Consider the following 16,762-nt stretch of genomic DNA (forward strand, 5'->3'; position numbering starts at 1 on the left):
CGCTCCTCATAAGACTTGTGCTCTAGACCCTTCACCAGCTTTGTTGCCCTTCTCTGGACACGCTCCAGCACCTCTGTGTCCTTCTTGTAATGAAGTGCCCAAAACTGAACACAGTGTTAGAGGTGCGGCCTCACCAGTGCCGAGTACAGGGGGACGATCACCTCCCTGGTCCTACTGGCCACACTATTCCTGATAGCAGCCAGGATGCCATTGGCCCCCTTGGCCACCTGAGCACACTGCTGGCTCATGTTCAGGCGGCTGTCGACCAACACCCCCAGGTCCTTTTCTGCCAGGCAGCTCTCTAGCCACTCCTCCCCCAGCCTGTAGCGTTGCATGGGGTTGTTGTGACCCAAGTGCAGGACCCGGCACTTAGCCTTGTTGAACCTCATGCAGTTGGCCCCAGCCCAACGATCCAGCCTGTCCAGGTCCTTCCTACCCTCCAGCAGATCGACACTTCCACCCAAATGGTGTCATCTGCAAACTTACTGAGGGTGCACTCGATCCCCTCATCCAGATCATCGATGAAGATGTTGAACAGGACTGGCCCCAACACTGAGCCCTGGGGAACACCACTTGTGACCGGCCGCCAATTGGAGTTGACTCCATTCACCACCACTCTCTGGGCTCGGCCGTCCAGCCAGTTTTTAACCCAGCGCAGAGTGCACTTATCCAAGCCATGTGCAGCCAGCTTCTCCAGGAGAATGCTGTGGGAGACAGTGTCAAAGGCCTTACTAAAGTCCAAGTAGACAACATCCACAGCCTTCCCCTCATCCACTAAGCGGGTCACCTTGTCATAGAAGGAGACCAGGTTAGTGAAGCAGGACCTCCCTTTCATAAACCCATGCTGGCTGAGCCTGATCCCCCGGTTGTCCCACATGTGCTGCATAATGGCACTCAAGATGATTTGTTCCATGACCTTCCCCGGCACTGAGGTCAGGCTGGCAGGCCTGTAGTTCCCCGGATCCTCCTTCCGACCCTTCTTGTAGAGGGGCGTCACATTTGCTAACTTCCAGTCATCTGGGACCTCCCCAGTTGACCAGGACTACTGATAAATGATGCAAAGTGGCTTGGCAAGCTCCTCTGCCAGCTCCCTCAGTATCCTTGGGTGGATCCCATCTGGGCCCATGGACTTGTGCGCATTCAGGTGGAGGAGCAGGTCAGTGACTGCCACCTCTTCGACAACTGGGGCTTCATTCTGCATCCTATCTCCATCTCCCAGCTCAGGGGCCTGAAAACCCTGAGGATGACCAGTCTGACTATTAAAGACTGAGGCAAAGAAAGCATTAAGTGCCTCAGCCTTCTCCTCATCCTTCGTGGCAATGTTTCCCTCTGCATCCAACAAAGGAGGGAGGTTCTCCCTGGCCCTCCTTTTGTCGCTGATATATTTGTAAAAACACTTTTTGTTGTCTTTAACAGCGGTGGCCAGTTTAAGTTCTAGTTGGGCCTTTGCCTTTCTAATCTTCTCCCTGCATAATCTCACAACATCCCTGTAGTCCTCCTGAGTCACCTGCCCCTTCTTCCAAAGGTGGTAAGCTCTCCTTTTTTTCCTGAGTTCCTGCGAAAGCTCTCTGTTCAGCCAGGCCGGTCTTCTCCCCCACCTGCTCGACTTACGGCACATGGGGACTGCCTGCTCCTGCACTTTTAAGACTTCCTTCTTGAATAACATCCAGCCTTCCTGGACTCCTTTGCCCTTCAGGACTGCCTCCCAAGGGACTCTGTTTACCAGACTCCTAAGCAATCCGAAGTCTGCCCTTCTAAAGTTCAGGGTAGCGGTTTTGCTGACCCCCTTCCTTACCTCTCCTAGAATTGAAAACTCTGTCATTTCGTGGTTGCTGAGCCCAAGACAGCCTCCAACTACCACATCACCCACCAGGCCTTCTCTGTGTGTAAACAGCAGGTCCAGCGGGGCACCTCCCCTGGCTGGCTCGCTTACCAGCTGCGTCAGGAAGTTATCTATCTATCTTCCACACCCTCCAGGAACCTCCTAGACTGTTTCCTCTCTGCTGTGTTGTATTTCCAGCAGATATCTGGTAAGTTGAAGTCTCCCACGAGAACAAGGGCTAGGGATTGTGAGAGTTCAGCCAACCGCTTGTAGAATACTTTGTCTGTTTCCTAATCCTGGTTGAGTGGTCTATAACAGAGTCCCACCAGGATATCTGCCTTATTAGCCTTTCCTCTGATCTTCACCCATAAGCACTCAACCTTATCATTACTTTCATTGAGCTCTAGACAATCAAAACACTCTCTAACATACAAGGCTACCCCACCACCTCTCCTTCCTTGCCTATCCCTTCTAAAGAGCTTGTAGTCCATTGCAGCACTCCAGTTGTGTGAGTCATCCCACCATGTTTCCATGATGGCGACCACATCATAGTTTTCCTGCCACGCAATGGCTTCCAGCTCCTCCTGTTTATTGCCTATGCCGCGTGCATTGGTGTAAATGCACTTCAGTTGGGCTATTGATCTCTTCTCCAACACAGGCATGCCACCCCTGAGCTCATCCCTAGCAAGCCTGGTTTTATCCCCTTCCCCCTTCAAATCTAGTTTAAAGCTCTCTATATGAGGCCTGCTAACTCCTGAACCAGTTATTGACTTCATCATCTCTTCCTTTCCTCTCCTGCTCTCTCTGTACCTCTCCATGTAGCCAGGAGAAACCTGCTTCTCCTTGAACTGCCCAAATGAGTGTAGGAGATTGAAGGTCATATCTCGGCTGTACAGCTGTAGAGAAGTACAAATTGCCACGAAAAGAGTGTGAACCTTGCTCATGCGTGGGAGCAGTGACACAGCCACAGATTGAGGGGGCTTCTGCAATAGATGCCTAGGGTTTGCATTTGGATCCTTGTATTTTTTAATGCTGTGGGTGAGATCCTTCTCCAGCTGCTCTCAGGCAGCTGGAGCTTCATCTGTGGATACCTCCATGACTTGGCAGAACCTGCTGTATCATCTGCAGCATGGACAGCCCTCCTACAATGCTGATTCCTCTTCTGGGTTACTATGGAGACAGTCAGAAATTGTAATTGCTTGAAAGATTAGTGATGGGAAAGTATGACTTTGACTGCAAGTACCCAGCTCAGGAAACACAGGCTTCCTCAGAACAAACCTACACTCCTGCAGAGACAGCCAAAATCTGCATATACAACTGTCACAGCAGTAGGCAAGTGGTTAAGAGCAGAGTCTTCTCTTTGAAAGATTTCTCTTAATTAAAAAAAACATGCCCAGCTGCAGCGAATGTGGCCACAGCTGTGGTTGTACAGGAGGCAGGACATGTGCTTCTTTTTCTGATGTCAGTTCTACATGGATCTTTCCATATGAGTGGTGCTTTTACAATGTCTTTGAAGTCCTTGTCAAACACTTCTTCCCATAGCTTTTGGTTTTAATTTTCTCCCATTGCTTCTGAATGAAAGTGAAATGAGAATGTTAATTTGTTGTCTGAATATCTATGTGCATATCAACATATATATGTATACATATGTAAAGGCAATTATTTCATGTCTCTTCTTATATTTCATGTATAAAATGCTAATGATTTTTGAGTCTGAATCGTGATAGAAGTACACTGGACACAACTGGTGTCTGGCTTACCAGCTCCTCACATAGTATAAATTCAGACCATTTTTTCTGATCCTATGAACAAGTCTATCCACAAGGGGCTAACGGACTGACCTGGTGATTAGCTCCTTGGTAATGTTGCCAAATTGCTCAGCAGAGATAGATTGCACTCCATTCTAGCATGTAGGTATAACCAAAGTTTCTAGCTCTTTTGATGGTGCAGAAACATTCAAAGTATAAACTGATCCTAGGTTTTGAAATGTGTCACACAGATATGTCTCCCTTATTTACATGGTATCGTAATTGCCAGCTACTTGCAGGGCTGAGGAGTACCAAGAATGATGCTGAGAGGGTTTCTGAGCACTGCAGGCTTGCTCCTCTAATAACAGGGGGTCTTTGGGCCTTCCTAGGTTTTGCTTGCAGATGATCTCTGTTATCTTTTGATGAAGTTGATGACCGAATCGCACCAGTCGTGTCTCTGCAGAAGTATGAGAGGCACAGAGGAGCTTGCATTAGGCTCTCCATTCAGGGATGACTTTCATTTTTATAATCCATGCTATGTTTTCATGATTTTTTTCAACTTTTCTTTCTAGAGCTTTCAGCCTTCAAGATTCTTTTATGCCCTAATTAGCTTTATTGTTTATATTACTCTCATTCTCTAATTAGAGTAATTGCATCACGGGGGAGTTGAGGCTCTTCTGCTTTTTCTCTAATTATTTTTGTTTTGTCAAGCCTGGCTGTTTCCTGCTGCTTATTCTTGTCCATGTGTTTTTACTCTGTGCAAATTGATGTTGTCATGTACTAATTGTTTTCACTTTATCTGAAGACCTTTTCCGGTTTTACTGTATTGGCCATTCTTGGCAATCTGTGAAGCTCTACAGTTCTATTTAAAAGTGGAAAGACCTATACCAGCAAGTGAGGATAACAAATGTGCAAAAAGAAAGTGCAGGTGATGTCTTTAACTAGCCTTCTGGATCCTTCACTTCAGGTTCTGTCATTTAAACCGCCTTCCACCAGACCTTTATCCTCTCTGGTTGCCATTGCTGCAGTGGTTTTGCCCTTCAGCACTCTTTGCAGACTGGTCGCTCACAGTGGTAGTGAAGACTTGCTGAGTTGGCAAAGTGTCAGTAGATATATGTATGCCTCCATAACATACAGCAGTGTTGGTATCAACCTCTAACAATTAGAAGAAAATTGAAGTTTTTGTAGAAAGTTTTCCGATTACTAATCTCAGATTTTGCCTGTGTCCTAGGAGGAAAAGAAGAAAAGTAAGTAAATGTGGAAAGGTTAATGGTGTGTGCAATGTGAGGTTAGATCAGAACAGCATGTAGAATGTATTATTTGGAGCCTTTTTTGTGGAACAAGTGGCACCGTTTTGTTTAACAGCAGAAACAGCTAATTGGTTTTTGTGTGAGTTAAATTTCTGAATGTACAAGTTCAAGGTCCACCATCAGAATTTTTATTAAAATTGTTACCTTTGGATGCAAACTTTGAATGTAGTGGGATGCCAGGATTAGCCAGGAGCATATTAGTAGTGCTCAGCGAGCCCACATTTAAAGTCCTGATAGTGTTTTTGCTATCCTTATGGATTCTATTTTGTAAAAGCTCTAGGTAATCTTTTTCATCTAAGGCTATGATGAGATTAGAATAACACTTGCTTCAAAATACCAGAATTTCTCCACTTAAACTTGTTGTGTGAATTATATTCTCTTATTTAAAAAAGGAAGCACTTCGATAGCTTCAGAGTATGCAATCATCTCTTCACAGATGAACTGTCAGTGCAATGTAGCACCTGAATTGTAATCTGCCCAACATTTGACCCGAGGTACTGGGTAATTCCATCTCTCTAACTCATTCATTCTCTTCTGTTGAGACTGCAAATACGGTGCTTACAGCACAGTTTGAATGAGCATTGTGGCCACTCAAGGCTGAAATAACCATATCCAGCTGCTCCACACCTAGCATGGCTTCTGAATGATAACACAGCTAAACAAGCAAGTTGAAGCATTAACTGGAGGTTTTAATTTTGCAAAATCTGAGTTCATGCGTACCTTTACAAATTGCAAGAAATTCCACTGTCTTCCATTGTGTTATAAAGTTAAACACACAGATCCTTCTTTTTGGACTAACCTTATTTTTAGAAGATTGACTTACCAGTCACGTTTGTATATTTATTTAGTTGTCTATGATTTTATAATTTCTTTCCCCTCACAGTCCAGCAACAGCAGAAGACATTTTAGGTTTCCTCTAAGTGTCTCTGGGAGTAATGAGATCTGCTTATTGACTATATGTCTAGCAGACTTCTTTGGGACTTTCTGGTGGTGGGTGCCTTCAGTTTTGAATGGAATAAATCTGAGCATGTCTGAATAATGGTTTTGATGAGAAATGTCTCTGGAAGAGCCAAGTCTTGGAGAGTGCTCTAAATGGCTGAATTATTTAACCTCTTGCAGAAGCCTGCCCCAAAGCTAGACCCCTGTGATTGTGCTTGATTCTCTTCAGCTGTTTCTTAAGCTCTGGGATTTAAATTTTAGCGAAAGATTTCCTAAAAATGCTTAAGATGCAATATGGCAAGAGGTAGCTTACTCTCTGTTAATTATCTGCAGCACCAGGACCAAGACTTAACAGAAACTCTTTGGAAGGGATTGTGCTGAAGGAATGAAGTACTTGTACTTCAGATAAAGCTTTCTTCCCTAATACGAAGGGTGCTGAGGTTGTTGTAAAGATTAATAGATTTCTGGTGATCCATGTCTCAAATGACATTTATGGGACAGAAATTATCCTATTATTTTATGTTTTATGAAGTATATTAATGTGAATTTATGTGAATATATGAATTATTTATCTTAAGAATTTTGCCTCACTAATATTACAGTGCAGTTGTTCCACTGTAAATTTAGGTGACTAAAATATAAGCATGTGAGTGTGAGTTAGGTATCTATTGCTCTTCTGGCATTCAGAGGGAATTTAATTGACTATTTTAGATGTGACTTTTAGGGTAAGATAAATTTCTCTTATTTTATGCAGTAGGGTCCTCCATGACTATAAGGAAATAACTACCATGACTAGTTCAAACTTAACGAAAACCTTAATTTAGGTGAATGCTATTCTTAAAGAATATTTAAGTAGTTAGATGCACTTGCAGCAAAATATTCTGTAGAACTGTAGTGAATCATTGTACTGCAGACTGACTTTTTTTTTTTTTTTTTCTCCTCTTTAAAGATATCCCTTCAAATTTTCCAGATTGTTCAGCTCAAGGTCAAAAAATACTGGCTTTACAGAGAAGACACCACTACTGAAGGTTTCCTCAGAGGAAAATGGGTGAGTTACTTTCATTTTGCTCAAAATATTTTTTTCTAAACTCTCTTCTATTTAATTGTGCATGGCTCTTTCTTATATCCTGACATCAAACCTGCTGGGAAATAAAGTGAATGGCAGGGGTTGTGAGCAGAGAATTACTCTGGAGGAGCTTGAGTGGAAAGAAGGGGCTGTAAATGGGGAAGGGAAGGATGTAAGATCTGAAGTCAGGGTGATTAGAGAGCCCTAAGGACAGGCAACTGCAGGTCATGTGCTCTCATTTCCTCCATGTGGTGCTACATCAACTGCACTGGAAGACACAGCAGAGCTATAGGCAGGGTCCCTATGCGGGGACCAAATCCTGAGGTACATCTGCCTGGTGCATCAGAGAGGTGGTTCTCCCAGGTGCTCCTAAATGTCATGGGGTCTTTGTTTTTCCTCCCCAGTCTACCCAGCTGTGCCACCAAGGGGAGCTCAGTCTGTACTGAATAAGTCTCTTTCTATGAATTTTTCTGTTAAAATCTGTCACAGTGAACCTAAGGATATGCAAGGTCAGTTGCATCTACTATCTATGGAAATAAACCACTGTTTTGTTTTATTATGTTTACTGAAAATGTGTGGCAGGTTGCAGTGCATGGTTCTTCGTAATCCAGATTTTACCACAGATGATGATTCATGGGACAACAGCTCTGCAGAATTTGAGCAAAGGTTTCATCTGGGAAGTGAAATTACAAGTTGGTCCAGATCTGCTTCTTCTGAGAAATATGAAATCTTGGATAATCTCCCTGTCAAGTTCAATTTATCAAAGATGAGGTCTGAATTCAAACATTCATTTCTTTCTTTGTCCATTCTTTTTTTTTATTTTTTTATTTTTTTTAATTTCTGCAGGCGTTAGTTTTTAAGTATAGATATCTAGAAAATTACTTATTTTCTGCAAATGAATAAAATAACACCCCATATTTAGGCTGTATCTTGCCATTGATAATTTATAAATGAACCCTGATGAAATTGATTACAGCCTCTACTTAATGATCAGTAGCCCCTTGTTCTTACAAGCATCAATCATAGCACCTATTCTAAATTTGTTAATAAATACCTTCTATATTGCTTTTAACATTTTTTGAAACCATTTCTTAAAAGCCCCTTGGCTGATTCCACAGCTTTATTCTTAAGTGTTGTGTTGCTTTTATGAAATAGTTCCTTCAATTAAAATATGTATCTAACAATCTTTCTGTAGTCATTATAGTAGATTTTCACATATACACAATGCAAAATCTAACTGAACATTTTTCTCTCTTTAAGTACATTAATATATTTCACTCTTTACCTCAAAGTAGTCTTTCACCTCATTTAGGCACGGAGGAAACTAAATCTGCTAATATATTAAAAGATACCAATGTGATAAGAGCTTCAGTTCAAATTTTCTCAGGATATTTTTGCCTGGGATTTAACTAGCAAACCCTTTAATCTTGGATACTAATTCTTCCTGCCCCTTCCAGAATTTCAACAATTTTTACTAGCTTGGTTTGACCTCTGCTCTGCAGATTTGCATGGAGCCCAGCACTGCACGTCTGCATCTCCATGTTGATCCACGGAGTCTTTCCAAAGAGATTTCCACGCTTCTTTTCCCAATCTGTACATTGTCTTAGCTCATCACTTCACAATTGTTTTCCTCCTTTCATCGTGTGTATGGTATTGTGTGGAGTGCCACTCTCCTGCACTGCTGCTGAACAAACAGAGCAGGAGAATTTCAATGGCTGCAATTAGTGCAGTATGAGCAGATGTGAAGAAGTTTGGCAGGCGTCTTTCTTCATGCTTGCGGTAGCTTTCCCTGGTATTTGGTGGAACAAAGGCATTGAGTGGGAGTGTAGAATCCATTGTTTCCAATCCAGTGTAGCTTTATAATCTGGGGAGTGGTGCATTTCTCTGGCAGAACTTCCTGTGAAATATTTTCATTGCTATAGTGTGGGTTGTACATGTGGGGCCAACTCCTTGGCTGTCATAAATCAGCATAATGCTGCTGAGATAATAAATGGTGCTAAACTGCCCGACACCACATGCAGATCAGACTAAAAATCATTTTGTTTAGAACAGGGGGTGAAATCCTTCATAGATTTATACTCCATGCATTTCCCACTGAAGTCAAATAGGATTGCGCTGGAGGCATATATCAGTGCAGGATTTGGCACGGGGTTTGTACTTGCATCATTGTGCCAGATTAGCGCTGCAGGAAGAGACAGATTGCAAACCGCAGGTGAGTCAAAGGCTGATCACTTCTCAACTGTAAGCCGTTAAAAACGCTGCTTCCCTAATACAAAATGCCATGAAAAAAACCAAAACAGATGGGAGGAAAAGAGCGTTCTAAATTCTAGTTTAATAAAATAACCATTTCCAAAAGCTTTTGTATTATATCTTGCCAGCTCCTTTAGATGAGTTTGTTATTTACAGACAAGTGGTTATGAATTTATAAAGGCTTAATTAATGCTTTTTGATTTCTCTTGTGTCTTAAAATCGTTATTGATGTTTCTTTTTTCAATAATAATTTGTATTATTACTACTAGAAATGAGAATTTGGAATTGCAAACAGAAAATATCAAGTACATTAAAACTAAACCAATCTGGACTGGGCTTTAATAATTCATAACATAACAAATTCTCAAAAATACCAAAATAGAACTGTAATGTAGAGATGGGGAGAATAGGCAAGTAGAATAGAGGATACATGACTAAGCTGGCAGTAGGCATTTTCCATAAATCACACAATACCAGAAGAAGTTATCAGTTGTGAGTTGCTGATAATGGCTTTTGTTGTCATTCCTCTCTTTTCAAGCCTTTATTATCCTCTTCCCCCTCTTTGCCACTTTGTTTTTTCTTAGAGCAGGGCTACCTGGCATTTTTGGAAGAAGCCACGTAGCTGGCTTCCCCTACTCCTCTCCCTTCTCTAGATTTCTATACTGTGTAAAGTTTGCATAAAGTTGCTACCACTTATATTTCATAGGATATTGTAACCCCTTTGGACCAGTTTGTCTGTGGCAACATATTTTTATTAGCTGCTGGTTTTTTGTTGTTTTTTTTTTTTTTTTTTCCTGCCTCTTTGGAGAATTCTAAAGAGGAAGAGATCTTTAGAAAACAATGTCTCTAAAAAATGGGTCTCCAATCACTCATTCTGTTTTCAGTCAATGAACTTGATTTAGGGACTCATTTCCACTGTGATTAAAATTTATTTCTGACTCTTTTCAGACTACTCTGCTTTAATATTTTGTTCTATAGTACCTGTCAATGTGGCTATTTATTGCACTGTTCCCTTACCAACTAATTATCCTAGTAACTTGAAATTTTTTCCTTGTTGCGTGTCATCAGGCTTAAATCAAACCTTACATTTGTCATTCTGTCAGAAAAGCAATGTTTGAATGTTTACTTTTGAAAAAATGGAATAAGAACATCAATGTCTTCAATTAATGAAAAGATGTAATAAGGGCAATTCACCAAAAAGACTTCTGGAAATTAAGACATTTGTGTAACATACTGATGGGCAGCAAGAAAATAATTAAAGAGTTGCCTTGTATGGTAAGATAAAAAAATGGTAATTCAAAAGTGCTTGATCTTAAGATTTCTTACTCGAGAGCATGCATTTTCAACATCCATATTTTAATTTGGAGTTATTCTTGCTTAACCCACTCAGTAGTAAGCTCTGACACTTCAGAAAATTTGATGGCATCAGATCTCCAGAACTGGGCATTCCTTCAAAGGGTGCAGGTGTGCTACAGAAAAAAGAAATAATTTGCTAGCTGGTTTATTTAGAGATGCTCATGAAGTATATTTGGTTTAAAGAGACGCTATTAGAACCGGCAGATTCTTAAAGCTTGTTCTCATCTTAAAACTGTCTTTTCCCAACACCTTTCAGGATGTATATCAGAAGTCCAGTTTTGAGGAGGTCATTTGTGACACCAACCCTCTATGCAACACTCTGCTTTCTGCTCAGCTGTGCCACCTCCCTGTGTTTGCAATGCTTCTTTGCCTCCCTGGGAGAGACCAGGGTGAGCTGATGGGGCTCTGGGTCTGTTGGGAGCCGGCAGCGGCAGCAGAAAAGTGGCTCCAGGTCCCAGCACCAGCTCATGCTGCAGCCTGAGGGGTAAAACCTCCTTCCTGTGTAATGAGACCCGGCTGGCAGCAGACCTGGGCCAGGAGGCCCTTATACTCACCAAGGCTTCCCAAGCCTCTGCTGACCCCATGTAGTGGTGTCCATAGTCTGACTTGGTATATTATCACCCATGAGTGCTCATCATGATGCTTCTGAAATGTCAGAGCTATTAAGAGAAAAGAGATTTGTTTTAAACTAGCCATATAGTAAATACATGTTTCTTATGTTTCAGATGCTGTCTAAAATTCCTAAAAGTTTCAGGCCTTTTTGTCTTTGTAGTTGTTTGCTCTGTAAGTATTGAATTAACACCCCTCCCCTCCTGCCCCAATTCCTTAGAATTAGTTCAAAATGAGATGTGATATTTGGTCTTAGCTAATAAAAAAATTTCGCAAGGCAAAAAGTGAAAATACTGTGCAGGGTCTTATGCCTAATCAGACCACTGTTCAGTGCACTGGCCACCACCCTGGACAATGTGGTAGGGTAGGCAGTTGAGTTTGAGGAGAAAGCTTAAACTCAAATTTGTATGTCCTTAATGGTTCCTTGTTGAATGTAGGATGAGTCTTTAGATATTGGTTAACACCTGGGGATTGTTCACAGGAAAAACCATGCCAGGGAGGGTGCACCAGCAATCACAGCACTCCATGGTGTGAAAGGCAGAAGGCTATGAGGAGGCAGGCGACTCCCTACTGGGGCTGCCAGAGTGCTGCCCTCTGCTACCAAAATCTTCAAAATCAGCAGAATCTTAGACTGCAAGACTTGAGAAACATTTCAAAAAGTTGGAGTTTTTCCTTTTAGTTGCTGTGAGGAACCCTTTTTTGGCTAGTGGGGTTTCTGTATCAGAGACAAAACAGAAGACACTGTATTTCCTCAGATGTGGATGTTGCTTTCCAGATAGATCCTTAAGATTACAACTCTGTCCTAAGAGACACTTGGATAAAATATGTTGAATATGTGACTTTGGAAGTAAGTTTACTGAAGGAATGTTAGTCATCCTTGTTAAGTATCCCAGGGCTGCTTTTCAGCTGTGTTGGAAACATACTTGAAAAAGCAATCTTACAATTTAATGTACAGTTAAAAAGAGTCGTCTTTAAGTATTTGAGATAGGCTTAGCAGGTATTTTTCAGTTTTTGTGTTATTAATGAATGTTTGGTTTTTATCCTTGCCCTAGGTTTTATTTAGCATTTATCCAGATCAAGGTGTGTCCTGGCAGATGTTGGCTGTGTCACCTCTGGAAAGTTTCTGTATCCTTCTTTCATTGAAAAAAAAAAAAAAACCCAAAACAGAACTGAAGTTTCATTGATAAACTGGTTGAATGGGTGGGTGTTTTCTGTCTTACACCCTGAGAGGACTGAGTGTCCTCAGAGCCTGGGCTCCATGTAGAAATGTCCTTTGATGCAGGCCACAGTCATGCTCCCTAGCCAAGTCATATTGAATGGTGCCTGTCTGGGGCACCTTGTGGTGTCCATGAAGTCCCTGTGTCCAGTCTTTGCATGAAGCCAAGAGTGTGGAATTGGGTTGTAGAGCCAGTGGGATAAAGGCCCAGCAAATAGCTGGGACCATGGCTAGAACAATCACCCAGCTGCAGCAGCTACACCCCAGGCCATTTGTATACTGTTATCTGTAACATATTTGTAGTGTATACTTGGACCATGATGCTACCCAGCGAACTCCTTCAAAAGCAAGACATGAGGTAATTCATGGATATGTTTCCAGAACAGCTTAGCCCAGCCGTATGTATGGCTTTGTGCATCTGTAAATATTTTTCAGTGGAGGTGCAGATTCCTTTACAAATTTTCCATGCCAAATTGCTCAGTAGTGAATTTAAGTCCACAGATTGCCAAGAAACTGTTCAAAAGAACAAGCAATAGAATAACCCAAAATAAAAATGATTCATCGCAGGTGAATGCAGACCTGAATGTGAAAAGTCTTTCAGGGATGAGCATTCAGTTAGTAAATGAACAAAAACTTTTGTAAATAAATTACATCTCTTGTTCCCACTATATTTCTCGTTTAATCAGTCTGGTCCCCAATCTGCTTGGCTCTTATTTCACTAGTGTTAGAGGATGATTCCCCTATAGATATATTTCACAAGCTCCTGGCATGTGTCTTGTTTTGAAAAGGTGCAATAGGATTTAATTTTTGAAATGCTGATTTTTTCTATTTAACTGGGTAGTTTCATAGCTGTGATCAGGGAGAATCCATTTTAAATAGATTTGGTTATTAGTATTCTTACTGTTGCCAATAATGACAAAATATACCACAACAATTAGTAGGGTAAAAGAAAAGGTTAGTGCTTGAGGACCATTTCTAATTAAAAGTTGAGATTGCTTTTTGGAAGAAAGCAAGTGAACATTTAGTAGAACCAGTGACAATTTCAACTGTAAGCTCCCATCAGTATCCTGTTCACATAAATATTTTTGTCCTCCTTGAAACTGTTGTTGGAAGCTCCTATATATGTGTGGTCTCAAACAGCACCAAGGCAGTCATGACCCAGTTCACCGAAGGAGGGTGTATTGGCAGCAAGTCTTTGAGTTCAAGTTTTAGTCTACTGTCATAGCATAACTTGAGGTATTTGCTCTCTTTCCACGGATTTTGGGTTGGAACCATAGCTGCTGCCTTGTACTCGTTGACAGTTATTCCTTTTGCTTGTTTCAGGGAAGTGCTGGAGGGACTGGGTTTTGAGTACAAACAAGTGTTCCCATATTTCACATTTTACCTATCATGTCAGGATGCTTTGAACCAAATAGCCATCAGACAGTCAGAAGACAGCATTTCCCTTTCTTACTTGGCAAACCTGGAGCTGAAGCTTCTTAGTTTGTGTTGTGTGTGTTGAAAACTGGATGTTCTGTACCTGCATTCCTACCTGAGGTCACTGAGCTGGGGAAAAATAAGTGAGAGGCAAGCAATCCAGCAAAACCATGCTTTGTTTTCAAGGTGACATGGTAATTCAAGCAAAAGGGTCAAGGAGAAAGATTGCATTTCTAAATGAATTTTGGAAAAGGCACGAGCAATTCTTAATGTCATCTCACCATTGCTGCCAGTCTTCTTTTGCACAGAAGTAAGTTCACGTGGTTGTCTTCCTCTGTGTTGCGTAGTGAAGAAAGTATTCACCTTTTTGGCTAGGCTTGGATAGCGTTAAGCATTCACACAGCAGTGCTGAAGACGCGATTTGTGCTGGCTAACAGACCGCGGTATTCTCAGTGGATGTTAGGCGCTACTCTCTGAATGTCTCCAAGAATTTCATGGTAGGCTGGCAGGTGTACTGCAGTAGTCCTTGTCACAAAACCCTTAGACGTTATTATATGAGACTGCTTTGGGTGGAAAATAAGTCTCTCAGCTCATATGATGCCAAATTATGCAAATGAACACTCTTTACCTCTTGCTTATGTGTCAAAAGCTGTTAAGAAATATTGAATGGGTACTAACCACTATACACTTTTTTTTTTTAAATTCCTTCCTCTCATTTCTATTTCTTTCCAGAAATGCCCATGCACATTGATATGTGTGTTATGGATGTGTGCTCATGCATACAATGTGACTGCACACACTAGAAAAATCAAACCAAAGTTGAAATATTTTTAAAAACCACATCGAGTGATCCCTTTTGGACTTCATATCCTTTGTCATCCTTGTGTTACTTAGATATCTGTGGTTGTTCTGTCATGCCCATTAGATCTCACGCTTGCTCAGAGGCAGGACTTTCTGTCTCTGGTGGTGGGAGAGACCCGCATCAGCTGGCGTGGGGGTGACCTGCTTTTCATATTGCATCCCTTTGGTACTTTTCTACTTGCTCTAGTTCCCATTTGTTTATGTTTCTATACCCTTATCTCTTGTTTGGATTTACTCTAGCTGTTTTTCTTCCCATTATCTTCTTTTTTATTAGCCCACTTGTATCTCCCTTTGCTTTGCCCATCTGCATGGGTACAAACGTGACACATAGCACTGAGGTGTGTTGGCTGCAGTTTCTGAAAACAACATCTTGCCTCCCATGAATTAACAAAAGCTTTTTGAGTCTGTAAGGTTGGGGTGTTTTTTTGTGGGTTTTTTTTTTTTTTTTTTTTAAATACTGATTTCCCTATCAGCACCAGATACAAATTCAGTGGATTTAGTATCATTTTTCAAAATAGTGGTAATATTGTTCCTTTTTGACAACACTTGGGATTTATTGGCTTATGAATTCTAACAGTCAGCTCTCTAATACCAGGAAGAAGTAAGTTTATACTGAAGCCTGGCTAGAGGACCCTTTTCTGCAGGAAGCAAGATTCAATAGCCCTATTGATGTAAATGTGTGAAGCATTTTCAGATCTTTTGCTCAAAGGCTGTGTGTTAAGTGGGGAGCATCAATAATTAGTAAGATGATGTGCCTTTGGAAAGCAGGTTGTAAAAATAGAAGAGATATAGAGTCTGAATAAATTCCAGCATTTCTTAGTTTAGTTACATGTACCTACTCTAGGACATGAACATTTTTATTTTCTGTAACTGTTTGGCCATTCAAACCTTCAGGTAACTTCTCTCCATTAACTGGTTGACCAAAGAGTGAATGAGAAATATTCTTGTTCTTCTCCACAACTTACATAGGTTTTCAGACCTGAAGAATCTTCTGAAATGCTAAATATGCTCTGTGTTTGTTCCTTTGTTTCTAATAACTTCTGCCCTGATCTAGGCAGAATTTTAAATTTTTCTCCAGCAATAGGGGACAGCTGGAGCAGAACTGTGCACTAACTTTTTGAATTGAGCTAGGCTTTATGAAATTAAAAAGTAATGGGGATTCATGGATGCTATTAAGGAATTATGCAATCAAACCTTGGAGTCATTTAAAGAAGTGTCTGTCTTCCTCACACAGTGCCTTCTTTTCTTTCACTGTACCTGATACAATTATTGCTATTTCTACACTTCTCAATAGCAGAAATATTTTCTTTTTACAAGAAAAGGTAAATCTTCTTCCAGTGCATTTCTGTGCAACGGATCTCACACCTACCTCATTGAGCTGTGAATTTCCATCTTTACTCTGTCCCTGACAAGTGTTTTGGTAACAATATTGTTTGCTTCCCTCTGAACCTCTGCACTTGTGCCAGTTCCTGTTATAGGTGAGGGAAAGTTAGATCAGTCTAGGTGAAGCAATTTCATTTTCCTTTTTCAGACTGATTGTCAGAACTTCCTTCTCTTGGACCTGAAATCTGATAATAGCTAGGGAGTGGATTGTGAATTCTTTCTGAGTCTGGGCAAGGATCTTGCACTGCAATAAATATATTTTAAAGCCTTTCAGTCTCCTGATCTGATCGTTTGTTTTAAATGTTTGATATCTCCTCAGTAAATGTCAGCTGACATTTTGCAAGGTATATATTTGTACAGCACCCAGTGTGAAGGGTTCCTTACTCACTTGTTCTTTATGTGCAAAATAAAACTTAATGAAAATATATCATCTCAAGGCATGGCTGAACGGGTCTCCAGTCAGTCCAAATCAGACAAAACCAGAGATATCAAAACGAGTAGTCAGCAGTCATTTTCACTGACTTACCTCCCTCCTCAATAGCTCTGAGAGATTTCATCACATCCTGTCCAGGATTAAGATCTCAAATTCAGAAAGTAGAAGATGTATCTCAATAACAATGTGTGGAAATTTACATCATAGGCTAGGTTTCTCATTTCACTTTGGATTCAGTGGAACTATTTAGAACAATTCCACGTATCGAAGTTGATGGGGAGGCTCTAAACCGAACAGACATAAGATGGGTAAATGTGCTGACCTTATTATCAAATTCCTTGCTGAAGTTGCAT

The 16,762-nt window shown here is 41.0% G+C and overlaps 1 protein-coding gene across 1 annotated transcript in view; it reads left to right on the forward strand.

The window, feature by feature from the left end:
* Positions 1 to 16,762, forward strand: part of OCA2 (OCA2 melanosomal transmembrane protein) — a 182,469-nt gene that overhangs the window by 17,980 nt on the left and 147,727 nt on the right. Inside the window, exons 2-5 of the mRNA XM_009472559.2 lie at positions 6,769 to 6,867; positions 7,468 to 7,656; positions 11,217 to 11,274; positions 12,153 to 12,225. Of these exons, the coding sequence (XP_009470834.1) occupies positions 6,769 to 6,867; positions 7,468 to 7,656; positions 11,217 to 11,274; positions 12,153 to 12,225 (419 nt within the window). The remainder of the gene's footprint in view (positions 1 to 6,768; positions 6,868 to 7,467; positions 7,657 to 11,216; positions 11,275 to 12,152; positions 12,226 to 16,762) is intronic.

This window comes from Nipponia nippon, unplaced genomic scaffold (assembly GCF_047370975.1).
Source record: "Nipponia nippon isolate SJK-2023a ecotype South Korea unplaced genomic scaffold, ASM4737097v1 scaffold_2, whole genome shotgun sequence".
In the NCBI taxonomy this organism is placed as follows: domain Eukaryota; kingdom Metazoa; phylum Chordata; class Aves; order Pelecaniformes; family Threskiornithidae; genus Nipponia; species Nipponia nippon.